Source organism: Crocodylus porosus, unplaced genomic scaffold (assembly GCF_001723895.1).
Source record: "Crocodylus porosus isolate Cpor-Errol unplaced genomic scaffold, CroPor_comp1, whole genome shotgun sequence".
NCBI lineage: Eukaryota > Metazoa > Chordata > Crocodylia > Crocodylidae > Crocodylus > Crocodylus porosus.
The window spans coordinates 35641175-35668097 of NW_017728911.1; the positions used below are offsets into that span (position 1 = coordinate 35641175).

General features: G+C 48.3%; 1 protein-coding gene across 2 annotated transcripts in view; it reads left to right on the forward strand.

Annotated features, from left to right (window-relative positions):
* The window catches only part of LRRK1 (leucine rich repeat kinase 1), a 93524-nt gene that overhangs the window by 64207 nt on the left and 2394 nt on the right, over positions 1–26923 (forward strand). For both annotated transcript variants that reach the window (XM_019533801.1, XM_019533802.1), the window contains exons 20-32: positions 2511–2682; positions 4395–4558; positions 5555–5694; positions 7427–7676; positions 10638–10804; positions 12374–12571; positions 13205–13482; positions 14458–14652; positions 15780–15931; positions 17297–17414; positions 19253–19369; positions 23510–24354; positions 24792–24893. In XM_019533801.1, the coding sequence (XP_019389346.1) occupies positions 2511–2682; positions 4395–4558; positions 5555–5694; positions 7427–7676; positions 10638–10804; positions 12374–12571; positions 13205–13482; positions 14458–14652; positions 15780–15931; positions 17297–17414; positions 19253–19369; positions 23510–24354; positions 24792–24893 (2898 nt within the window). The remainder of the gene's footprint in view (positions 1–2510; positions 2683–4394; positions 4559–5554; positions 5695–7426; positions 7677–10637; positions 10805–12373; positions 12572–13204; positions 13483–14457; positions 14653–15779; positions 15932–17296; positions 17415–19252; positions 19370–23509; positions 24355–24791; positions 24894–26923) is intronic.

Consider the following 26923-nt stretch of genomic DNA (forward strand, 5'->3'; position numbering starts at 1 on the left):
GTCTGCTGGCTTTGCGAGGGTTGCTCAGCGGGCCAGCAGTGGCAGTAGTCCCCCCATCCCCCAGCGGGCTTAGTTTAAATCGGCTCCTGGACGCCAGCACGTTTTCTCGGGTTTAACGCAGATAAAGTCATAACGCTTCTGCATAGTCCCAGAGGCCTTCTTGACTCCTGGTCACACTCTGCCATTTTTCTCAAAGGCAATTACATTGCACCTGTGTCAGGAGCTGGGAAACAGGCTGTTGCTCGATACCCTCTGATATCTTTTCAGAGGCATCTAAGCTACCCAGCAACTCGGTTAGCCCTCCTACCACTGTTGGAGCTCTTGCCACAAGCAGCTTGCATCAGATTTATCTCCCGGCCATGCGATCGGTCCATTTCAGTTATTATCTGTTTACTAGATAAGGGTTTCATGTCTCCTGCAATGGGCAGAGAAGGCAGCTGCCAGTTTACATACTGAACGGATGGACAGCGGCATGTTTTGCATAGTTTCAGGATTTGCTTTGGCTGCTACTCAAATGCTGTGTTGAATCTCCGTCTGTGTTAGAAACCATCTTATGGTTTCGGTCCAACAGACCTCATTGGCCTTCTTATTCCTTACATTCCTAGACACGTTTTTAGATGAGCAGAGGCAAATTTATTGGCTGTCATAAGGTGAGTCTGCTCATTTTTCGGAGCAAGAACTTTAGGTCTGATATGCTTCGTGTCTCCGGAATTCATCCTGGTGAGAGATGTGTAGCCCAGCCTTGCCTTGGATGCTAAATTAAAGTCAAAAGGATGACCTATTTTATTCCAGTTTACAGGTTAAAGAAATTTATGTGATGATTTTGAATTCCAAAGGGGTTGGGTAGGATGATATCATACTTTGTTGAGTGTGTTGTATAAAAGAGAGGCTGTTATCTAGTGATGTTTCTGAACGGATCTTTTCTGATACAGCTGTTCACAGGGCACGTTAGCTGTGTAAGAGGATACATGACCCTGTGGCTAAACCCTGAGGCCTTGACCCAGCCTTATTTTGTTCTAGTTTCAGTGTTGCCACTGCTACTCTGTCTTGGTCAAGCTTTTTAGCTTCTAGCTTCAGTTTTAACTTCCAGTGCATAGCACTAAAGTCCTTACAATTCTGTACAAGGAGTCTGTGTATTTGCAAATTATATATTATTATTCCTCTTTGGGCCAGCATTTGAGCTATAATTTTGCTCCTCTATGCAAATGACAGTAAAAGTTTCTCTAGTCTTTCCATGCAGGAATGATAGACTTGAGAAACCCAGGTACTTGATTTTGACTGCGGAGCAGTCAGATGCCAAACCCTTGTCATTCACAGGCACAGGTTTGCACATACAGTTGACAGACTAAACTGAAAGTCAGGACTGGGTTACGATCCCATTAAAATATATGGTCATTAATGTACAGCAGTAACACGAGGAGGTCTCTACAAACATGTTTGTTCCAGTAGAGTGTTACTGGCTGGGAAAAGCGAGGTTTTGGGCAGGTAGTGAAAGCCATTAGCCATTTTTAAGATCAGTTGCCCACAATTTTGTTTTCCAGGATCCAGATCTAGGGGAGCATTGAAAACATAATTTAACTAAATAATAATCTTGCATGATTTTTCTCTTCCAAATAAGCAGACTCCTATTCTGTTTTTCAAAGAGGAGTTGGTCTCCCACCAAAACTTAGTTCCCCAAATACTGGTTGCTAGGACAAATCAACATTTATTTGCTTAAGAAGTGTAGCAGGCTGCTTCGGTGCGGTGCTTTAGGAACCATAAACCACTGGTGTGATCTGGATTGTAAGAGCAGCCCTGAGGCTGCAGTAACTCTGTTAGGACTGGGGTGAAGGCCAAGGCAGCGTGGCTGTCAGCCTCCGGGAGCTGGAGTCCTCTCTCTCTCTCTCCCTCCCTCTGAATGCACCCTCTTTCCATGTTCAGTTGCTTTTAGACCTAAAATGTCATCCAGCATTGGTGCTGCTGTTTTTCACTCATTACCAGAGCAGTCTCTGCACAGATGTTGTCCCTGAATATGCACATCTCTGTGGCATGGAGTTAACTCAGGTCACAGTGCCAGCTTTATTAATACAGCACTCCCCCTGGGCATTGTTAGCTCACATGCCCAGGTCCCTCTACACGGCAGCGCGTTGTGTGGCCAAGAGTCGTCACAGCTCAAGGGAAACCAAAGTCATTCTAGCAACTCATCACCTTTCTTAAAGGCATTAGTTTTTGCTTCTCTTTTTTTTTTCGCTGATGTTTGTTGTCTGCAGTTGACCTTCCTGAGGCATGTATGCACCGTGCCTGTTCATCGCGTGCTTATTTCCTTACTGAAAATTAAGCCCAGTCTTCTTGCCACTTGCTCTCTCCCTTCCTCTTCCATTTTCCTGGTCATAAATCTGAAGGCTTTCTAGATGCACAGTGCACTGAAACCCTCTATGCACGCTGACCGTGGCTTATGAAGTGGTAATAGTGTGCTTGCTGTTGGGAAGCCAGAGTTGAAAAGTTGAGCTGTCATGTGTGATTTGTTTCAGCTACCTCCTTCCTCATCTCCTCCCAGCCAAACCAGCACTAGACATCCATGGGCTACGACATCAGACGACCAACACGGTCCAAAGGGTGTTCAAGATGAGCTTCGTCCCAGTTGGCTTTTGGCAAAGGTTCATAGCTCGCATGTTAATTAGCCTGGCCGAGATGGACCTCCAGGTAGGTTACTGCTAAAAAATTAAGGCAGTTAAAGCTGCCATTCAACAAAAGCATAAATATCACTTGGAGTCAGCTTACAGACATTCACGGGCCCATGTCTGTCTTGCTTCGTTCTCTTGTGGTCTCTCAGGGTTTAGACCGACGTAGCAGTTGAAACATTTCAAAAGGGCTCCAGGGGTGATGAAATGCTCCCAAGCATAACACAATAGGACAACATAGCAGGAAGCAGGCATTATTTTGCACCATGCATATGTATAGGTGTCAGTCCTTCAGCATGCTATCATGCAGTGCAAGCCACTCTCACCCTCTCCTAGCACTCCCCCGCGCTCCCTGCATCCTGGGGCTCCCAGCACCTGGGGTGCTCCCTGGGGCTGTGGCATTTAGGGCACCTCAGCTCCCTGCATTTCCAGCACCTGGTACATTCAGGGCACCAAGGCTCCTGGCGCTTCAGTCCTGTGGCTCTCTGCACTCTGGCCCCAGCACCCTAATGCCTGGAGAGCCACATGCTGGGAACCCCAGCTGTGGCGTGCAGGAAGCAGCAGTGCTCTGATTGTCAGGGCACCGATGTTCCCTGCCCCCCCCCGGCACTGACCATCTGCTCTGCTCCCGGGGTGGATGGGGTGGGGGTAGCAGAGTTTCAGGTGGTCGCTTCTCCCTGTTGCACCCTCTGGCTGGAAAGCTCACGGCAGCATGCAGCCTGGGTGCTTTTGAAGTGCTCCAGCCAGGAGGCATAGTGTGATAGGCACAGCCTATATATTCTGTATATATTGAATACAAGAAATAACCAAATCCAAGAGTGTTTTGTGAGGTTGCCAGATGCTGTTCATTTCATGGTCGTCTGCAGCAGCTCTCCGTAAAATGTGCTAACGCCACTAGACACTGGTATAGCCATCCAGTCACTCCACTACTTTACCATTCGCTTAGTACCTGTGCCTTTGCACTGTAGTAGTACTGTTGATGTGTGGGTCACCTAGGGTCAGATGCTCTTCCAACTATTAAGTGTCTGAGTAGACTTAGATGCCCAAATGTGATTCTTTCTGAAAAAGAGTAGATGTAAGAGGTAGGTGGCTACTCCTCCTCCCTGCTCGTTTGTGCCTTATTCTGAGAGATTCAATAGTAGCATGTTCGAAAGGTGCCACATTCATGGGATATCTCTATACTATGCTGCTCACTGCAGCTTCCCAACTGGCAAAACACATGAATTTACTACCACGCTGTGCTGAAGTTTGCAGATAAAAAATTGAATGGGTGACTGTCCACAAGAAGTACAGCATGACTCGCCAGTCACTGGTTCATAGCTCTCCTCTTACATGGGATATGTAAAATCTTGTCTTTCTGTGACTATGTTTGTGTTCATGCTGTCACAAAATTACTTGAGGAATTAGGTAATTCCAAAATTACCTTAGATAACAAGTTTTTTCCTAGTTCTGGACACTGTAATGGGAAGGTCATGAGGACCACCTGAGCTGGCCAGTAGGAGAAGGCAGGGTAGATTTGCACATTAGAGACTAACTAAAGTAGGTCTATAAGTGGATGTATAGCACAAGCTTTCGTGAGCTAGAGCACACGTCATTAGATGCTGTGAAAGGATGTGCAGGGAGCAGTGTTTGAGGAAGAGAGAGCTTTTCAACCTGCTGGTTTGAGTAAAGGAAACCCCTACGTGAGAAGCCTCAGGAGCAAATAATTGTGACACATTTTCCTGGTCTTTTCAGCTGTTTGAAAACAAGAAGAACACCAAGAATAGGAACAAGCAGCTGACCATCTACAGCTTCACGGGCACTCAGAGGAACCGCTGCAGCACCTTCCGGGTCAAGAGGACCCACACCGTCTACTGGCAGGAAGGGCTCTTCGTTACCTTTGACGGGGGCTACCTCAGGTAACTGGTGCTCTGGTGCAGCCAGCCTCGCAGGAGTGTCCAGGAACATGTGAAAATGTGTCAGACTAAATGGAAACTAGCGGGCCCTGCAAACCCATTCACTTTAATGGAAGAGAAGTTTTCCTTTAGCATTTAGCACTCAGTGGATAAAACCCTAGATCAACGGTGATGATTCCAGTTGGTCTCAACTCTATATCACTTACTGTAGCGAGACCAACCTTTTTTGCATGCCACAACTTAAGCCTTGCACCCTCCCTGAATGCCAGTCCGATCCCTTTCTCCTCCCCAAGCTGCTTTGTTTTCTGCTCCTTGCCTGAACTGCTGCTCTGCTTTCTACTCCCTGCTTGATCTGCCATGCACAGAGGCTGCCATGCCACTTGACCAGCCGTGCTGCAGGTTGGCCACCTCTGACTTACTGTTCTCTGAATAACCTTTGGAGGTGCCAACTCTCCCCTTTCTCTGCATAATGCATCTAGGCACACAGAAAGATGTTCAACTGTTTGGTGCAGAATTAGCCAGCTAGCTCAAAATCCCATTGCTGTGAAAAACCCAAGGGGTCGCACACAAACAGCTGTCTCTTACAATGTCTCAAGCATGTTTTGAAGGCATGCTAAAGGCATGCATCTCCCTTTGGAGATTGGCCCCTTGAGGTTGTATTATTGGTACTCAGCTGAACTCTCCAGTGCTTTTTTCTATAATCTCCAGCCTTTGCTCAGGCTCACATTTCCTGTTGGGTTGACTGTATTTCCATTTGCACTTTGTAAGCAACAGCTTCTTCATGCTTCTGTGCCAGAACATTCTCTCCAGACGTTTGCAGAGTTGATTTGGTTTGGCCATCGTGTTCATATCTGAGCTAACTTTTCCTTTGATTAATGATAAATGACCTGCAGTTTTATGCTTCTGAGTATCAAATATTTGGCTAGAAAAAGAAAAAAGCTGTTAACTTTCATGCATTACAGCTGCTTTCTCAGTAATTTTTCACTTTCCCTAACGCAGTGTGGAATCGTCCGACGTGAACTGGAAAAAGAAGAAAAGCGGTGGAATTAAAATTATCTGCCAGTCAGAAATGAGAGATTTTTCAGCAATGGCTTTCATCACGGACCACGTCAATTCCTTGATCGATCAGTGGTTTCCTGGTAAGAATGACGGGTGTCTTCCATGCAGTGTTATGTCTCAAACCTTTTCTTTTTTTGGCAAATTGCTCCTAGGACATGCTGTCAGTGTGTGTAAAACAAGTCAGCAGATGAAGACTGTCCCCCTGAAAAGCAGTCTTGAGACTCTTACAGCCCGAAGTATGGGTTCCCAACCTTTAGCATGGGTAGGGACAAATGATCAGATGAAAGCGAGTGAACTGCGGGTTGCGACATACGGTGGAACCAGCTTTTTCACAGTAACTCTTCATGCATCCACAGTTACCCTGCGGTGAGCACAAGCTAACCTGGGACAATGTAGCCCCGGTTAGCAGGCTAATCGCAGACGCACGAGTAAGTGCCGCATGTGAGCAATTCCACAGCAGGTACCCAACTCCATCAGCTCGCTTTAGCATCTTTGTTCGTCCATGTCCCTGGCACCACTGGACACGCGTGCCACTATTGGTGGTGTGCAATTCATATCTGATAAGGCTTCACTTCACCAGCCTTTTTTCTGGTGGTCTGTGACTAGATCAGATAGTTTGGAAACAGAGGATCTAGAGGCAGGATCCCTAGCGCACAACTCTTCACAGATGCAGCAAGGTGTGAGCATTATTTACAGAGAGACCCATCACTCAAAATCCTAAAAGCAAAATCAAATGAGATGTTCCTGTGCACACAAGACAGGCACCTACTCCTGAAGAAATGGGTGACAAGACTCACCAATGAGCTTAGTAAAGGCTGAATTAGGTCTGTGTGCCTGGAGTGAAGTGTGTGTGCAGGTCCCAATGACAAAATCCCTGTGTCACCAGTGGAGGCCTGGGTTTCATTTCTAAGACCCAAAGCACTGGGGCATTGCCATTGACCCCAGTACCCAATGCTGGGAGCTCTGCACCAGCAGAACAGTATGCACTTGAATGATTACTCCTGCTTTACAACAGTGAGATCAGAATAAGGCCCAGTGTTAACCAATGGGTCTTTCAATCCGCAAATAAATTTTTATTAAATAAACCATGACTGTGGTTGTGTTTGAGATTGCCTCATATTGGTTTAGAGATCAGCATCTTTTCACCTCTGATCTTTAGAAAACAAGAATGAAGAATTGTCACATCCCGATATTATCCAGGTGCATTTTTCTGTTTTATCTGAGATTGCCCTGAGAAGTGGGGGGCATGCCCAGTAAGGCTTTCTCCTGAATTTGTTCATTAAAGAAAAAACACTGAATGTTGAACACTGGCTCTGAGAAGAGTGGGGAAAACAAAGGCTTTCTTCTGAGTTTGTTTCTTAAAATAATAAAACAATGAGGTTTGAGCATTGCCATGATTCCCGAGACCTCTTGCAAAGCAGATTGATCGCTGGTGAGAGAGATAAAAATGCCCTCCAGCAAAGAGAAAGACAAAGCAGTCATTCATCCAGTGAGCAGAGGGTTGCTCTCAGGCCCTGTATTCTTATACCCCCACATTTCCAGTGCACTGAAAATATTTTTTAAGGAAGCCTGCCTATTACTTACTTCTGAAGGTCAGACTAAAGGCGCGGGCAGCTCTGTCGACTGCCTTGAGTTGACATCGCTTCCATCTGGTCCTTGTTCCCCATGGCTGTTGTGCAAATAGGTATTTTTTGGTCACAGTTAATAAAGTGGAGGAGCTGCTCTCGTCCCGCGGGCGCTTTGGGAGCAGGGGGCATTTGAAAGCTCTGCGGATTGTTGTCTCACGTCTGTTGTCGGGGTTTTCTCGTTCAGCCCTCACAGCTACCGAGAGCGACGGGACTTTGCTGATGGAACAGTATGTCCCCTGCCACATCTGTGCCACTTTGAGAGCGGAGGAGAATGAGGCTAACAGAAAAGCAGATGACGTGCAGTATTTTAACATGGAGGACTGTGTCCTAACAGCGATAGAGCTGGATTGCATCGAGTGTCCAAGCCACCCTGATATCCCGGTTCCCCTGCAAGAGCTGGTCCCCGAGCTTTTCATGACTGATTTTCCTGCTAGGTAAGGTTACTTAACAGTCACTAGTTGCACCTCAGATGTGCCGTATATGATTCTCTTTGCATGCCTTCCATCTTACCTCCTAGATATCTGTATCAGCCACTGACGCAGAGACCAGTTCTCTCCCCACCCCCTCCCACAACACTGCATCCTAGCCTGCATTCACCTTGCTTACAGTCAGTGCCTCCTCTGTTTGCAATCACAGGGATGCAGCATGGCACTGACCTGTTAAAAACCATGCCCCATTACAGTAACGAGTCTCTCCAAATCCCTGTTATGCAGAAAAAGGAGCCTTTAATAGGTTACTCACAAAGATTACTGCAGTGTTTGTATGCAGTTCTGAGTCTGACCATCCATTAGATTTAAAGGGGGTGGGGCTTAGATTTGGGGCTCACTACAATTTTCAAATTTGGACTCAGCCCCTGAATTTGAGGGGGGGAGGTTTGAGCTTGGCGGCTGTGAATGGGTTACTACCCTCAGCCAGGTAAGGGGCCTGGGTACATGCAATGCATTGCCTCCAGCTTCCTGATGAGCGATCTGTACACATCCCTTCCTGGCAAGCTGACTTGGATTCCAGCTTCTGCTGTCATGGGAAGATCCAACACAATTGGTTTCAACAGTGGATTCAGGGTTTTGGCTGCAGTTCACGGAGACATGGCCGTTACTTCCTGCATAGGAAGGCCTCTGCTCAATAGAATACGTGCTGCCACAGACAGAGACTTCAAACCCCTGAACTTTTTTTCTAAGAAGGATTCAATCCTGCGCCCGCTGGCTGGCTCAAATGTAATTTCCAGGCTTAAGACTATGAAAGCATTTCTTAGTGTCCAAAGCATATTTGATCCACCAGAAATTGGGCATCAAGCTAAACATGCTGTAGAAAGCAATGGCATTTCCTGAATTTTCTCCTCACAGACTTTGGTCTCCAAAGGGCTATTCAAGGCTATTTTCCCCACTTATTTCAGGAAATCCTCCATTCCCTGATGATTGGAGCCTGCTCCACTACTCCTAATGCTTTTTAGAAATCTAATCATGACTGAGTAGGAGAGAACTGGCCTTTAAAATAAATTACCCAATACTTTTCTCATGCCCTCAAGTGAACCTGAGCCATTTGCTCAAAGGTTTTGATCTCTTCTCTACATGCTCTATGGTTTCTACTTTATTTCTTCTTGCCATTTCCTCTGTTGTTTCTACCTAACCATAAGTGTATCTCTTGACTTCTAACTGGCCAACAGGCCCTTCTGGGCTCCTTGTCCTCACTCCCATTATCGTGGCACTGTATACAGGAAAGAAGGTGGAAGTGGGTAGGAAGTTTTTCCTCCCAACCCAAAGAGAAAGGTCACCAGGCATGTAAGGGTTGAGCCAAAAGATTTTGCTTCTTCGAATGAAAGAATTAAATAAGCAGTGCATTTATGGGGAGTGGGATCTTCTTTTGGCTTGGTCTGTTTGCCCATCGGTTTTGCACACCCAAAAGCCAGTCCCAGCTGCATGCTAATATTGATTTTAGGTTGGATGCGTTATACACCAAAGCCCATATAGGAAAAGGCTGCATTGCTGTAACTAACTGCGAGGACAGTGGAGCTGTGGAAGAAGGGCCCATTTCAGGTGCAGTTTTTTGAGGCCTTCTGAGTAGTGCTCAAGTATAGAGGTTTCCACATGTTGCAGACTCTGAGAAGTGTCTGAGTGTTAATTTTTTTTATGGCATACAAAAAACTAGAACTCTTGCTTCAAAATGATACCTTTTATTAGAGGAAGTGGGCAGCATTCACTGAGAAGAACCCATTTCATTGACAGTACTGCAGTTGCCTTGCAGGTCAGAGCATCTCACATGGTGAACATTGAAGAAGACAACCGAGCAATGGAGAAAGGAGGGTTTTCCACATCAGAGCAGTAATGTCCCTTGAAAGGGAGGAAGCACCTGTATGTGCTGTGCCCTGCACTGAAATGTTTGCATCGGCCCTTTTGATGAAGCTGGGCTGAGCTTTGAGTTTGTGCCTGGTCCCACTGCAAAAGTTTTGTATAGCTCTGATATAACAGCTTTGCTGCGGCAGAACATTAGCTGCTGTGGGCCCCTTGCCTTACCTGCGGCAGGTTAGGGTGTTATGTCTGGTTGTATCAGGGTTGACAGTGTGGTTTTGCTAATATATTAGGCAATGCATTTGTACAGGACGGTTTGGATGAGGACGATCCTGCCTCAAGCAGAGGGTTGGCCTAGATATGACCTCAAAAGGTCCCTTCCAGTCCGAATTCTTTATGATTTTATAACCCAAAAGGTGTGTAGGAGACAGAGGCACTAGGGGCCAGAGAGCACAACTTCGACCCCACTTATAAATTATTGTATAGTGTCCTTCCTCAAGACATATGGGCATTAAGCAAGACAAGAGGCTTGGGTCCTTCCCCTCCTGTGCTGTCTGTGTGCCTCACACCTCTCTAGCGGGTATAGAGCAGAGCTCTGAGTACTCTTTAAGCCAACCGGCATCCCAAGCAGCTGGTACCCAAGCTCCCCAAGGTTGCACTGGACCCTAATCAGAGCCTGGTCTTGTTCAGAAACACTGAAGAGGAGTAGGAGGCAGAGGAGGTGGAAACCTGTTAAAATGGCCATACCTTATAATGATCAGCTTGCATTTGTCATGTGCCTCAAAGGGGAATTTGGCTCCTCAAATGCTTTTCAGGATACTATTTGTTTGCTCTGAGATATGTTTAATTTGCTGAACGGCCCCTTTCACTTGCTTGATAGAGCTGTTCTTCATGGGGGAAACGCGCACAAGGCTTTTTGGCCTGTTGAAAAGAAAGCTGACAAAGCAGCTTGGGCGTGGCACGAGCCCGTCCTCCCCGTGGAAAGCTGTTGCTGAGCTGAAAACCTTTTAAAATGCGAAAAACCAAACGGACAGAAGAAGTGAGATGGATTGAATGTACAAGTCACAGGGAGCTTTATATATATATATATTTTTTTTACATTTCTGACAGGCTCTTCTTGGAAAATAGCAAACTGGAATACAGCGAAAATGAAATCAATGTTCTTGGCCAGGGGGGAAGCGGAACGGTTATATACCAGGCACGGTACCAAGGAAAACGAGTGGCGGTGAAGAGATTTCAGATTAAAAAATGCAAGAGTTCTCCTAATTCTGCTGCAGGTACCGTGCCCTTCTTAACATGCTCTGTACACACAGCACTTCTGGGTTAGGATGTAGTTGGCTTTGGCCCGTTTTACATGATACTGCTTTAAAACAGCAAAATTTGCATGTGTGTGTGAGGAAGGAGAGGTGATATTGTTTTAAAACCTCTACTCTAAAAAACACCCCCAAGAAATGGAGAACAGCGGTTGACATTGGGGCTGGTGCTCTATTCACCGGGTCAGCTGGGACCTGGAGCAGCGCCTAGGGAGAGCCCTCGGGCAGGGACAAAAGAGGGGATTTCACATCCCTTCCCTCCTGGTTTGTTCTCCTCCGCTGTTCGCTGGCAGAGAGGAAGGCTGATTTTGAGGACAAGGCGCTGGGCTGGTGCTTAAGAGATCAGGGTTTGGTTTCCATATGTGACCCTGGACAAGCTGCGTAACCGGTCCACAGTTCAGCCTCCCATCTGTGAAGTCCACCGTGTTGTGTTGTCTTCAACAGACTCTGGGCCAGGGCGGTCTCACTCCATGCTGGTCCAGAACCTGTCACTGGTTGGTTTTGGCTGGGGTCTTGATAAAAAAAAAAAAAAAAATAGCAGTTCAGTCCTCTCGGGCCACGTTCAAGGCACTTCCCTCTGGGATGGATGGGGAGTTGGAGAGGTACAGAGCCAAGTCAGGTAAATCATCTGGTGTCCCCCTTGCGGGTAGAAACAGCTGAGTTCAGTAGTGCTCTGTGCAGCTTAGGTCTAGATCGTGAGTGATGGGGCTTCCTCCATTCCCCGAGGAGGCTGGATGAGAGCATGTCTCTTCGCTGTGACTTCTAAGGACATGGGGCCTCCCTGAGCAGTGGAAGAGAGCAGCTACTGCAGCGTTGGCAGCCCTCCTTGGAAAAGACTGGGACCAGCCGTGACTCTAGCCTTGAACAGCCTTTGCTTTCCCTTAGCACAAAGGCTGCCTGCCTACAAAGAAGCATTTGGACGCTTATCTTTCTGGGATCCTTTGACCCGAGCTCACTTCTTGCCTTTGGGGTAGGGGGCTGGACCCAATGATCTTCCACGATCCCTTCCAGCCCTAATGTCTATGAAATACATGTGCTGCCCTAGGAGAAATGCAAGATGAGGGTGGGACTGAAAGGGCAAGAGCCTCTTTCCCCTAAGTTTTATATAGTGTAACATGCTGCTATGTGTTGTCGACTGTCTCGTGTTGACTCTCTCACCTAGGCTGTAGGGTGAGATGTTCCAAATCACGTGAGTGATTGAAGAGCAATAATAATTCCACTTGGCTTTTGCCAGGTCTTGTGCTCCTCAGTCACTTAGGCTGTTGGGAGAGCCTCACACCCTCTGTGCAGCTGTTCCTCTGGGCAGTGGCGTCGCTCCCTCTCACAGCAGCAGTAAGGCTTGCAGCAAAATGAGAACATGGCCCCCGTGCAAACCAAAGCACCACTTGCTCCCTGCCCTACATTGCTCAGCTCCCTGCCCTACATTGCTCAGCTCCCTGCCTCCTACAAACGGCTTCAGCTTCCTGAGGAAGCAGAAGGCGCCCAGTGCGTAGTGCTGGTTGGTTGTAACGAGAGATCTCGGTGTTTCACTAGATACCATGCTGAAGCACCTGCGTGCCATGGATGCCATGAAGAACTTCTCAGAGTTTCGGCAGGAAGCCAGCATGCTCCACTCCTTGCAGCACCCATGCATCGTGTCCCTGATTGGCATTAGCATCCATCCTCTCTGCTTTGCCCTGGACTTGGCCCCTTTGGGCAGCCTCACTACCGTCTTATCCGAAAACTCCAGAGGTAACAGCGGAGCCTTCTTGCTTAATCCTTACACTGCAGGGTACTGTAGGGTAATGCTGAAACTGCTGGCCAAGGGGTTGAAGGAAATGCTTTATTCCTGGATGGGTGGGAGGGAGATGAAATTGTTTCCAAGATGGGCCGCTGTGGGACCTCATCAAAATTGACGTTATGAGTCAGATCTGGATACCCAAGTCCCCTTTGCATGTGGGGTTTTGAAGCTTGTTTTAATTCCACGTGTATTGTGTTTCATGCTCTCTGCTGGAAATCAGGTAGCAGAGACTAAATTGCCATCTTACTGTGGTAGTTTTGCCAATGCAAACTTAAGAGAGCCAAGTTGAAAGTTGGGTGAGGCTGTTTTAATTACGAGGGCCTCAGCCTCGCCCTCGGCCTCAGCACTTCATCAGGTTTCAACATTAATTTCTTTGATAAAGTTATGAACCTCTGAAGTCAAGGGGCTCTAAAAGCATAGATGAGAGATGTCAGCCTTGTGTCTAGAGTAACATGAACGGTACCCATACATGCCTCCAGGCACACCTTCAGCACCACTTTTTCTAAACGTAGCTCATTTCTATCATCTTGATGTTAATAAAAACTATTATATTTGCTAGAGCTGCCACCTTTCTTTTGTGACAGGGGCTGCGTTTGTCCCTTTGGGGCACATGCTGACACACAAAATAGCATATCAGATCGCAACTGGCCTCGCCTACCTGCACAAGAAGAACATCATATTCTGCGACCTGAAGTCAGACAACATCTTGGTGTGGTCCCTGGATATTAAAGAGCACATCAACATCAAGCTGTCCGACTATGGGATTTCCCGGCAGTCCTTTCACGAAGGAGCCCTGGGGGTAGAGGGCACACCTGGTTACCAGGCCCCAGAGATCAGGCCACGAATAGTCTATGATGAAAAGGTATCTATGTGACCTCCATGAAAACAACATCATCTAATCCTCCTGTAGGACCCAATGATGATAAACTTCACCCTGTTCCTTAATGCAGCTTTTACATGTGTGCTGGCTAAAGTTTTCTCATCTGAGCCCAGCACTGCTCTGTGTCCCCATTTAGATACTTATGTGAGCAGCCTGAGGCTCAGGGGTGCTGACCAACCCCAGCTATCTCCTAATGGGAGCTGTATTTGCTTAGCCCCTGTGGAAATCAGCCAAGATTTTAGATGCCTGACAAAGGATTTAGGGCAGTGTTTCTCAACCGGTGGGACTCGAAGGTCATGTATGTGGTCCTTCAGCTCATTGCCCAATTGAAAAAGCCAGTTGTTTGCACTTCAAATAGACAAATCAACAAATATTCTCAAACAGTGCAGTTTTGTGGGGTTTTGTTTTTTATTCTGATGGGACCAGGGCTTTTTGACAAAATGGTTGCTGGGACGTAAGGTGCAAAAGGTTGGGAACCGCTGATTTGGGGACCTCGCTTCAGGCATCCTTCTTTGGACATCTTCACCCAAAGAGACATTTGGTAGATCAGAAGAGCAGGTGGCAGCACTGAGTTATGCTGTGTTAATTGTCCAAAAGCCACAAGCAAATTGCTTTCCTTAGCCCTGATACCGATTAAAAACTCAACAGAGGAACTGTCTGGGTCGTTGCCCAGAACCCAGTGATCTTGATCACTCATTGATTCTCTTCTGGGAGAAATTCACTTTTATGCAGAGGGGCCTTCACTTTGCAGAGGAGCTGTTTGACCCACAGGACTTAAATTGAGGATAGCTGAGGCTGGACCTCTGTTGAGGGATGGATATCAGCCCCCTTGCAGGTATGAAAGTGCTGGTGGCGTTATCCTGGATTCTAGCAATACAGTCAAGCTCTGCTGTCCAGAGCATCCAGACTCCAGCTACAGGGGAAGAGTCACTATTAACTCTGTGTTGCTTGCTTTAGGTGGACATGTTCTCCTATGGAATGGTCCTGTACGAGCTGCTGTCTGGCCAGCGGCCCGTGCTCGGACAGCACCAGCTCCAGATTTCAAAGAAACTTTCCAAAGGGATCCGTCCGGTGCTGGGGCAGCCGGAGGAGGTGCAGTTCCACAGGATGCAGGCGCTCATGATGGAGTGCTGGGACACAAAGCCGGAGAAGGTACGAGGGCTATGACCAGCACCCGCTGGTGCCGTACGTTAGTGGGGTGGTCCTTCCCGCTGGCCAAGACATGCGCAGCTGGCAGCAGCGGGCAGAGTGCCCCAGAAGCTCATGGAGATTCTTGACTAAAGGGTCTTGCTCTTCCACTCACCACATCGCCACATCAGGAAGGAGTTTTACCCCACAGTCAAACTAGCATGGGCTCTGGGGGTGTTTGTATCCCTCAGTATTGGGGACCTGGCACACTTTCTTGAGTGGCAGGGTGGTGACAGTGCCTTCGCCCCTGTGCTTTACCGGCGACAAGTTAGGGTGTTCTTACCATTTTCAGGCACTGTGCCTGGCTGCTGTGGATGAGGTTTTGCTTGTACAGTTTTAAGAATAGGCTAGACAAACATTTCTGTAGGATGGCTTAGCTAGGGATGATACTGCCCACAGTACCGTGTTGAACCAGCTGGCCTCCTGAGGCCCTTTCCAGCCCTACTTTTAGATGACTCTATGAATGTGAGCTTCCTTTCAACTTCCATCAGCCACGGTGTCCCCTTACTAACTAAATCCCGGTAACATACTGCCCTGTGACTGCAGCTCCAAAAAAATCAGGAACAAGTTTCTAAAAACATCCTGAGGACACAAGAGGGTTTAAAATACAGCAGGGGATTACAATATTATCTTTTTCTTTAATCCCCTTGTAGTTCTCGAGCCATTGTCTTCCCACAGAGAGCTCAGACAGCTTTGATTGACTGGTGTCAGTGCTCTGTGAAGAACATGGCTGTCTCCTAAATTCTCCTTGAGAAGTTCAGGGATAATACTCATGTGGAAGAGAGGGACAATGAAGGGGTTGGGGAGGAAAAAGCAGGAAAGATTGGGATTTCTGCTACTTGCGTTATTTTCCATCGGGGTGCACAGCTGCACGAAAACCTGTGGGTTCTTCCAAGAAATGGAAAGGATTTGGTGCAACTTTGGGCCCCAAGCTCTCTTAGGCTCTTGGGAAAATCGCAGCCATTAGCACCAAAGAATTAATCGATAGTAGTAATTATGACTGTGTTGACAGCGGGTCAGCTATGAATTTTGTGCTGGGCTTCTGTACACACACACACCCCTTATAATACATGTGTTTTATTTTCTCACAGCGTCCAGTGGCCTTTTCTGTTGTGGGGCGCATGAAGGACCCTGCCTTTGCTACGTTCATGTACCTGCTGCACTGTGGGAGGCAGTCTGCCTTCTTCTCCTCCCAAGGGCAAGAGTACACCGTGGTGTTCTGGGATGGGAAGGAAGACACTAGGTAGATGGCTTTTTTATCCTTTAAAAAAATCATCTTTGGTTTAACACAGACTCATGTCATCACTCGTGCCACGGGCCCTCCGTAAAGGCAGGTGAAAGTGGATGAGCAGGCCTTCCAGAGGCATGTGGAGCACTGGTTTTCCAAACCACTTCAGTGAGTAACACGGTGGTTTCATAACGGGTATTTAATGAGTTTGACTGAGGTCTAGTGAGAAGGATTAGGAAAATGTCCTGAGTTTGAATATTTACAGAATATTTGTATGTGGAAAAAGACATGTTCTGCTAAGACTAATAAGCCATTTCACACTAAATCCTTCCCCTCTGAGGTGCTGATTCAGTATTCCCCCCATTCAGCAAGGCACTTAGGCACATATTTAAATGTCATTGGAAGTAGTGGGATTTAGCCCCCTGTCTGGAATTAAGCACCTACTTGAGTACCTTACTGTAGGACAGACTCAAGCCCATGCTTAAACATCTATGAATCAGGACTTCAGTGCTTCCATTTAATTCATCCATACACTATTCACCCCACGAGGCTGGATGCTATTGAACGATAGACTACATCGTTTGGTGCAAACACCATTCATGAGCAATTTGCTTTGTTGTTTGTGATATGTGGGTGGGTCATTTCAGAGACACGGCATTGTTTCTGTTCCTTGATTGGATGTTGGGACCTCTTTGGACAGAAGAATAGCCAATTAACATGCATCTAATACAAATGTCAGGAAGTATAACTTTCTTGTGCTAAAACTGATGAAACTCCTCAGACAGAGAGATGTGGGTGTGAATACCGTATTGTCCAAATGCCAGCTGAAAGTATTACCCTGTGAATCCTATTGGAACAAACCAGTTCTTTTATTTGCAACAATATTCATTACTCATATTTTTTCTTAACTAATTTAACAACTCAGGGACCTTTCTTCTTGCTTGATGCATCATAGATTTCATAGATTTTAGGGTCAGAAGGGACCTATTAGATCATCAAGTCGGACCCCCTGCCCTGGGCAGGAAAGAGCACTGGGGTCAGATGATCCCAGCCAGATGTTTGTCCATCACATTTGCTTCATCTTGCTAGTACAGTCATCAGCACCATAAAGCTGACATGGGAGAACATTTAGCAAAGAGTTAATAGGCGGTAGAGCTTGGAAGTACCTCTATGATAAACTATCCAGCTCCCAAAAAGGTTTAAGAGCCTTTTCTACATCTGCCAAACAGATTGCTAAGGGGATAGCTATACCCACGGCCTGGCCAAAAGCACTGGGGATCATCCAAGCTGCACAATGCAAGCACTTCTGCTGCAGCTACTTGCTGATGCAGTTTCACCACAGGCAGCATTGTTGGAACAAATGGCATTTGCTCCTTTCAGAAACTACACAGTGGTGAATACAGAGAAGGGACTCATAGAAGTGGAGCGAATGAGCTGCCCAGGCATGAAGTTATGCTGCCAATTAAAAGTTCAGAGCACCCTGTGGACTGCTACTGAGGTAAACGTGACCCAAAGTGAGAACTCTTTTCCTGTTGGCTTTCTGCATTGTATTGCCCCAGGGGAAGACCTGTTTATTTGCGTGTATGATATAGAAAAATGGTGTTTGCTTAGTAAATTAGTAATGCATAGCTAGTGGAAACAGCATGACAATGGGTGTCTCAAAGAGGCAGTCAAGGTTCTTTAGATTAATGTGATATCTTTTATTAGACCAACTAAATAGTTGGAAAAAATTGTTCTTTGCAAGCTTTCAGGTGCAAACGCCCTTCTTTAGGCACGGGGAGGGTTTGTTGCTTCTTTATGTTCTCTCCTAGGTAGAAAGGAAGCCAGCATGTAAAATAAAGCATGGAAACTACAACCTTTCAACATAACACTATCCTGGTTATCTATCACCTGTCACATTTACCAAAAGAACCATGTCTGCCTATGTCCTTAGACCAACACGGCTGCAACCAACACCCCTCAAACAGGCAGTCAAGCTCTCCCTCAGTCGCACATTGTTTCCACCTATTAGCCAGTGTCTAGAGAATGGGTGTTGAGGGCCACCGGGCTTTTGCTGTTCATAATGAGCATGGAAACTACAAGCTTCCAACATAAAACTGTCTAGTTATCTATCTATTTCACCTGCCAACGATCTTTATCTGCAAGTGATAAGAGGGTGGTGGAACAAGATGCATTTAATCTGGGACTTCTCATGGATGTTCCCCTCTGGCTGCTTGGGAAGTGAACAGGAACTTTTTTTTTTAGTTCCCTCGGAAAATCCAAGCCTAAAAAGATAAAACCAAGAGGGCACGGTGGATTTATCTCCTCTATCATCTGGGCAGGACCATGTGAAGTGGACACACAACAAAATTATTTTTTTGCCAGCTCCGTTAAACCATTATCGAACGCGTTCACGAAATTTTGGGTTGTGTCAATGGAAAAAGGGGACATTATTCACCGTGTAATTTATTTGCAACAGGTAATTGAGCCAGTTCTAATCATGTAGGCAGGGACACAAGAACTGAGGAGAAATCAAAATTAACCCGTGTTGGGGAAAAGTCAGGTATTTCAACTTTTCTCCCTCCCATCCCAAATAGAGTCCATAAAGTTGAAAGGTTGATGTTCCTCATGGAAAGGGAAGCTTGCAAAAATTTCAGGCTGAAACACTGAAAGTGTTTGTGTTTGTGTGTCTCAGCCTGCATCAGAGCAGTGTTGGCTTCAAGTCAGTTCAGCAGGAGACAGCATCTCCCCATGGTGTCGTGGCACCTCCGGCTTTCGTTCATCCCTGCCAGCTGGACTTCCTGGCTTGGCGACTACTCCTGTGAGCCACCAAGATGCTGAGCTGGAGATGAGACTGGGCCAGGTTTATCCCTGCACATAGGGCAAAAGCATCCAAACTGCAGTATCCGTGAGATGCTACAGTGCCATTGAGAGGTGCGGTGTAACGCTGAACTGATCCGAAACACAATAGGTCTGTTCCTTCAGCAAACTGACCTGCACAGACTAGCCCAAATGGACTTGATCTGTACGTGGAGTCAGGATTGTCAAGTCCTGTGTTCAGGTTGGGGTCCATATCCTCAGTGCAGATGATTGCTGTGCTCCTGGCTAGCTTATGGCATCACACGCTGCATTACGGAGAATCCAGGGGTGGCATCGCGTCCTTTTCCACCAGCAGGGATCACAAAAAGCCAAAACAAGTTGCAAGGAGAACAGGGTTAAACTATAGACTTTCAACAGCCACAAAAGCAAACTCAGCAATTTCATAGTGGCAAATTGGAGCTTGTCTGTGTGTCCAAGTGAAAATCAACCATGTTAAATGGTTACTAAAATATACACGTGTGGTGTTTGTGTCTGCAGGACCAGAAGATCTATATCTACAGCTTACAAGGCATGTGCCCACTGAACACGCCACAAAAGGGTCTGGACACGCCTGCTACTGTGAGCTGCTTCTTAGCAGTGCCTGTTGTGAAAAAGGTAAAGAAAATATGTCATTGCGGGACCAGCTTCTGGAACCTGAAGGTCAAGAATAGGGTCTTTTTCACCTTCTCCTGTTTAAGCAAAGGCCGTTGCAATAGGCTGCTCTGTACCCTTGAATTTGCTAGCAGAGCAAAGAGAATCATTTCCAGGGCTCTGTCCCCAAGCCGAGGAGAGCAGAAGCATGACCCAAGTCAAGGGTCCAGATCGAGCATTTCGCAGCCTGCTGGGAAAATAGTCAACATGCCGCTAGCTCCTTTACAGGGCAGCTCTCCAGCTGGGTTCCCGTATCATCACTGCAGCAAAGTCAGTGCGAAGTCAGTGCGAGTGAAGTAGCGGGGAAGTGAACAGGTCATTAATATCAGTATGAAGTCATTAGCAATGTAGGAAATGAGTATTTTTAGCCCTCTTAAGCACATTTTTATTGGACTATCAGCTTCAACAGGCAAGAGAAGGGAGGCATGTAAGTGTGTGTGTGTAAACAGGTACATGTAGCACAGATGCCTTAACATTAGGTCTCTTACTCTTTGGTGAGGAATATAGATACAAACAACAGAGGCAGGATAGGATATTGACTCCCAGAGGTAATAATAAAGGTGGGGGTGGCAGTGTATACCTAGTATTTTCAAAAACACAAAAGCCCAGTCACCAGTCACCTCAGGCATCCTTGAGGGAAATGTGGCATGGTGCTATGCGATTGATCTTAGGATGTGTATAAAATCTGCTTTGTGGTTGGTTGGATTACACTCAGTTTTGCGCCGACTACCCAGAGTGAAAAAAAAATCTCATTATTATCCATTCACTTGCAGTATGCAGTTGCCACCAGAACGGGAGGCATCTGAAAACTGCACCAAACAGTTTTCACCATGGTCACGAGGCTGACCCTGAGCTTCGTCCTGTGATGCTCAGATCTCTGACTCGGTGGCTCCATGAAATTCGTCCCTGTGCAGAGGGTTAGCACAGGGCTTGGGCACTACTTATACTCACTTAGCCCTGCCAAACAGGCCCATGGAGCAGTTGTGCCTGCTGGAAGTCTGTTGACTTTTTCATACTGTCTTTAGTACAGAGATTTTCCTGTTCAGCACCTGAGCGAAAAATCTGTCAGTCTTTTATTTTTTCCCCCTGCTGCCTTCAGCGCTGTGCAGTGAATTCAACTTGCCTTTCATTTCAAATATCTCATCTCCTGCACTGATTGCAAACTCATTCTTCCAGGGGTTTCTAGGGACCTACTATCTTCTGGCTTCTGCTTCCACTTTTCCGTGTGTCCAGGGAGTATAATAAATGACATTGGGGCCCCAAAACACCAGCTCCCTCCCCAAAAAGTCTGTGTCATTTCAGCAGAATCCTTCTTTTAGGCTTCGTTTTATTTCTTCTCTCTCCAAGTGGAGTGGGGAGAGTACAGGCATCTGGGACACAAACCAGGAGGAAGCCCAGGCAAGGTCTGCTAGAAGCTCGGCTGTTTATCAAAGCTGACATTTCTGCCAAACAAGCCACTTCAAGCCTTTCATGTTAGGCTCTTTGAACTTCCAGCTTCTCATATCCAGTGGGGGAAAGAATCGCTTGCTACAGCAAATGAGAATTTCACCCTTTTCCAAGTATGAGAGCCAATATGCTGATAAAACCTGAAATAACCTAGTCAGATCTCACCGTCCTGAGATTTCACTTTGAAGGGAATGTTTCTAACAGGTTACTCTTGGGGAAAAGCTGGCCCGAAAGAAACCCATCTCGGTGCTCTTTTTGTCATCCAAAGGAAGCATCGTAGAAAGGTGGAAGGACCAGAGTGTGGCCCACAACTCTAAACTCTCCCCATCAAGGGAAAAAGAAGGCATAGGGATTGAACATGCCTTTTGGTGCTTACTGTTTATCTCCGGCTTTTGCAAACAACAGTAAAATCCCTTGAGCCCTTCCCTATAAAAAACAAGCTGCTGTCTCATTTCTAGTCCTTTTGCGGGATGGTAAGGCAAGACCGTATGAGAGTCCCTGGCCTCTGACAGGAGCCTAGAGCGCAGCCAAACAAAAGCTGCGTGGAAGGGCTGCATCCTGCCAACGCTTCCAGTGCTGGGAAGCATCAGGCTTCCCAAGCAGGAGGCGAGGACAGACGTGACCAAGTCTGGGTCGGGTAGAGGCTCCATTCGCCCGCTGTCTGAGGGTTTCCAGGCAGTTTTAAGCCTGCAAGAACAGGACATTGAGGTGGAGGCTCATCTTCCACGCTGCACAGTACGGTCACAGCCCCTGTACGGTCAGGCCAACCTCCCTGGCACAGCCGGACTTCTGGCAGGCCTGAGGCTTCACTGCAGTTCTGGTCCTGTGTTTTCCTTGGCTCTTACCTGAGCTAAGTTGAAAATGGATTCTGAAAAAGTTACTTAAGGTTTATAGAGAGCACCATCCCGCCTGGGTTTAGTCACTGCTGCAATATTGGACTTGGGCGACTTCTGCTTTTTACTATTATGCCCGCCAACACCCAATAAACCAGGGACTTGATAGTACCACTGCAGTTTATAGGCCTCAGGGGCACGTGGCTCTCACAGTGCTCCTTTGCTAAGTGAGTAACCCTCTTACTTCCAGGCATGCAGTAATTATTTTGAGTTCAAGCCCCTTGTTGGGGACTGACGTGGTGTCTGAATAAAGCAGGCTGTGGCCAAGATGGTGAGTAATGTTGGCACAACCTGGCTGCTGGAGTGGTGTTTGGTAGCGTGCCTCGGGGTGCACGAGGCCAGAACCCCAGTGAGCGCAATTGGCACAGCTCTTCATTTTGGGACCAGTTTATGCATTGAGGATCTGGCCTGTTCTACCTGACAGCAACAAATTGAGGCCGTCAAAAAGACCATTGTGAGGCTAAGAGTAAGGAAAGAAGCCAAACCACACTCTCCTACAGCTGTAGGAGGAGCAACAAAGGGCCAACCAGTGACTCATGGCATGTCTTCAGTGTAGCCGCTGCCATGACCGCAGCTCGGAGAGACATACTTGCACTAGCTTTGCACTGGCAAGCTCTGGGGCTGCTAGACTGGGAGCCATAGCAGCAGGGACCTCAGGAGCTGTGGAAAACACGGCTTTTGAGATGCATCAGTAATATCCTCTTGTCCTCACAACATCTGTTTCACAGACAGGGGAGCTAAGACACCGTGCTAACGCTCTGCTGCCCCAGAGCAGCAGCTTTCCCTTTGGTGGAGCAGTGCTGTCAGATAAGTGCCTGCCAGCGGTGCAGTCCCTGGAGGACTGCAAGGAGGAAGAGATTGGCCTGTCCTTTCCCCGTTTGTCAGCATTTCCTCTGGATGCCCCCAAGGCCAAAGCACCCCTCTGTTTTATTCCTGGGTCCTGGCTAGAAGGTCATGCTCTTCTGCTCGCGTCACACCAGTCCCCAAACTGGGGATGAAAAAGGAATTTCCCTTGCAGCAGGCTGGTAATGGACTGTGGGGGCTTTTGCCTCCCTTTGTAGCATAGGGCAGCGGTTCCCAATCTGTGGCACAGGTACAACTCATCAATGGCACGCGTTAACAGATTTATTATAATTGCTTTATGTGACAAAAATGTGCTGGTGGTACTTAAAGTTGTATCATTTTAAATTGGCGGTGCGCACTCTGTAAGAGGTTGGGAACCACTGACATAAGGCATTGTCCTTTCCCTGGGATCCTGCAAGCATGCATTGACCACGTGCTCCCTGTCCTTGCATGGCAGGCTCTGACGGTGCCTTCGTCCCCCTGCTTTGCCTGTGGCAGGTCAAAGAGCATTCCTGGTGCTTCCCAATATTGTTTTGTGCGGGCTTGAAGTGATGGTTCCCTCGGTTAACAATACCCTGCAAACAGAGGGGGCTGGACATGATGGCCCCGGAGGCCTCTTGCAGTCCAGCACTCCTGCTCCCGATTCAAACCAAGCTGGGACTTGTACATGATAGTTATCTCTTTGGGAGCCGCCCTCACCCATCAGGAGATGAGACAGGGCAGATGAAATGTGGGCCTCTGCTGCGAGGTGCCTAGATGGGGACACGGGGTGTTTTTATCCTGCTGTTACCGAGTGGTTTGATTTCACCTGGGGTATCTCAAGCTGGTTTTAAGGTGTCGGAGCAGCTGGAGCCCAGGCTGGGAGCTCTCTCCTCTTGCCCAAAATATGAATCCAGATAGGGAAACTGTCTCTTCCCCGCAGAACTCCTACCTGGTGCTGGCAGGGCTGTCAGATGGACTCGTGGCAGTCTTTTCTGTGGCGCACGGCATCCCAGATGACAACTGCTCCTACCTGTGCTCGCATACCGTGAACCGCTCCAAGTTCAGCATCGCTGACAGCGACCCCCGGCAGAACCCCTACCCCGTGAAAGCCATGGAGGTCACAAACAGTGGGGCGGAGGTCTGGTACAGCAACGGGCCCGGCCTCCTCATCATAGACTGCCTGACCATGGAGATCAGCAGGAGGCTGGAGCCCTACCGCGCTCCCTCGGTGATCACATCCATCACGTGCAACTCGGAGTGCCACGGCGAGGAAGTGGTCTGGTGCCTCGATGACCGGACCAATTTTCTGGTGATGTACCACGTGACCAGCTACCAGCTCTGTGCGCGGTACTACTGCGGAGACTGCAGCCCTTTAAGGGATATGTTCACAATTCAGGAGCCTTTTGTGGGGATCCCTGCTACCACAACGATAGCCCATAAGGTGCAGGAGGGGAACTCGCTGACTGATATGAGCATCATATACAGCCGGGAGCTTGGCACGCAGATACTGAACCACCAGGACTCGCTCACGGACTACTGCTCCATGTCGTCTTACTCCTCCTCCCCTCCCCATCAAATCACAAGGTCCTTCTCCAGCCTGCCGAGCTCGCCAGCGAGCTCATCCAGCGCCCCTTTCTCCACAGACTGTGAGGAGGCCGACAAGTGTCATGAGCTGACGCCTCCCTTGGTCCCAGCCGATAGCGATGCTTCACAAGCAGGTGATAACACACAGCGTCTCCAAGCCGTGACGATTCTTCCAGTGAAAGACCTCATCTGGATCCCCAGGTAAATCAGGGACCCTGCAAAGCTGCATGAATTGCCAGTGGGAGCATGAGATCTTTGCTCTTATTTCCAATTGCGCTTAATTACAGTCTTGAGACCAGCTGATGTTAAGATACAGCAAAGAAGTGATGATGCTCGAATTTCCAGCTGGGAACCCCCCTTTGCTCAGGTTTGGGATGGCATCTAGCCTTCGCTTCTAGCCTGGGCAGTTAGCCCCATTCAAGGCTATCATTGCCATGTGTGGGGGCTGAGCACTTAACCAGGCTCAAAAGAGCATCCCTGCCAGGTATGTCCATCAATGGAGATTAAACATGATAGTTATGGGTGCAGCCACCAAACAAAGATTTCTTAAGTCCCTAAATGTTGAAAGCTAGAAGCAGGGCAGCAATCAGTCCGGACAGACCCTGCAGAAATATTGTCATTGTGTGTGTCGTTTCTAGGCGGGGCGGAGATATCATTATCATCGGGCTGGAGAAGGAGTCCGGCATGCAGCGTGGCAGAGTGATCGCCGTGCTGAAGGCTGGAGAACTGGCTTCCCACGGGTAAGGCGGGATTAGAGCCCGTGTGTTCACCCAGCGCTGGAGTCCAGAGGACACGGAGCCAGGGTCCGAGGGAGGGACCTTCCCACTGGGCCATTCACCTTTAGTAGCTTTCTGGTTTGGCTTTGCATAGCATTTCCCACCCCCGGCAGGGAGATGGTTTTCAAGCTCTGGTGACATGAGCAGGTCCCACGTGCAACCTAGAGCCACCTTTAGGTTTTTGAGCTGATAGCAAAAGTGGGGGTAGAGACATCTGTGCCCTCATCCCCTATGTCCACCTAGCTCAGTTGTAAGTGGGCAGGAGCAGGGAAGCCATGATCCACCCCCCAGAGCATCCCCCATAAATATCCCACCCTCTATCTTGCTTTGTAGGCTTACACTCATGCTGTTGGCCCAATCCTGCTGGGTGCCGACCTCACTGGTGTCGAGGGCACCTGGCAAGGGGCAGGCATGGTTAGTGCTCAGCAGATCTGGTCCCTGTGCAGGACGCAGCGCTCGTCTGTGGCCTTATTCATTCCGGTCAGGTCGAAGCTCTGGCTTTCCATGAGCACACTTGTGCCACGTGCAACACAGCATGGGAAGGGTTCCTGGATCCCTGTGGAAAGCATTTGCCTGGCATCCTTGAAAATGATTCATAGAGCAAACAAGCTTCCAAGCAAACAGACTGTTATGCTGTGGGTGCGGGTCACCAGCATCAGTTGTGCCAGTTGTGTTCGGACCAACGGACACAAAGAGGAGGCGATAAGGGGTGTGAATGGCCTGCGTGGCGCAGGCAGTGGGACAACTTGCATTGCACTTGGTTTGCCTGCTAATTTAATGTAACGGCTTGTGATTAGCTCCTGTGACACTGTGTTGGAGGGGCACAGCCTGGGTCTGCAGAAGAAGCAGGTGCTTACCCAGAGTATGCGCTTGGGTGAACTCAGCGAACATGAAAGCTGCCGTTGCCTGGGTCAGACCAAAGGCCAGCCTTGCCCAGTCTCATGTCACACAGTGCCAGAGAGCAGATGCTGAAAGGGAGGCCTGACCAGGGTTATTTGCTCCTGGTCCTCTCTGCCCACAACCTCCAGCACTGAAGGTCTAGGATGTTCTGATTCAACAGTGCACAAGCGTTGTCGAGGCAGTGGGTTACAGCCCCAAAACAGCCCAGCTGCCCTCATTTTCAAGCTGCTGCTAAGAGCAGCCCATTGGCCGCTGCTTCCCCATCCACTCGGTCAGGGGCAGCTAAACCATGCAGCAGCTACTTACAAGGTAGGTAGCAGCAGTAAGCATGCAGTTATCTGGAGTACCATCAAGTCATAAAGTGGTGGGGAGGAGGTTGAAAGCTGCCCTGCGCTTAACCGATATACAGACGACTGCCGAAGCATGTCATGAGGTTAATGGCAGGCAACAAAGCGGGGCTGGCACTACATTATGCAGTAGGAACAGTGACGTGTCCTGAACCCACAAATGCCTGTTACACCAATTTGATCCATTTCAAAGTTTGGGGGTTTTTTTTCAATGAGGTGAAACCCCAGTGTGGCAAGCAGCAGCAGGCTGAAGTGGCCAGTGCCCAGCCTGCCTGCTTCACGGGGTTGCAGCTTGGCTGCTTCAGGCACGCAGCCTGTTGACTCAGCCTCACCCGGAGCATGGAAAGCAGCCGGCGTTCCCAGGCAGAGCCAATGACTCACCCTGGGTGTGGAAGCTTTTGCAGGGCTGCAGTGTCACCAGCGCTGCACCTCCAAGGGGTTGGGGCTAGGCTTGATGCTGGACACGCAGGTCCCCTGCCTGCCGCTGGCCACAGAAACTAGTATGCCCCATGCCTGGGCTGCTGGGCATATGCCAGAACCTTTGATCCCTGCCCTTGAAGTATATGGTGGGTCATGTTTGGGCACTTCTCCCCCAGTTGACGAGTCCTTCCTTTCAGGGCTGCACTGAAACTGGCAGGACTCAGGTTAGGAGAACCTGGCCTTACCTTTGAGCACGGCATTGCCATCACCGGGGCATCCTGTGGGCTGGGCTTCTCGTGCCACGGGGGTTGCTTGGCTGAGCAGAGC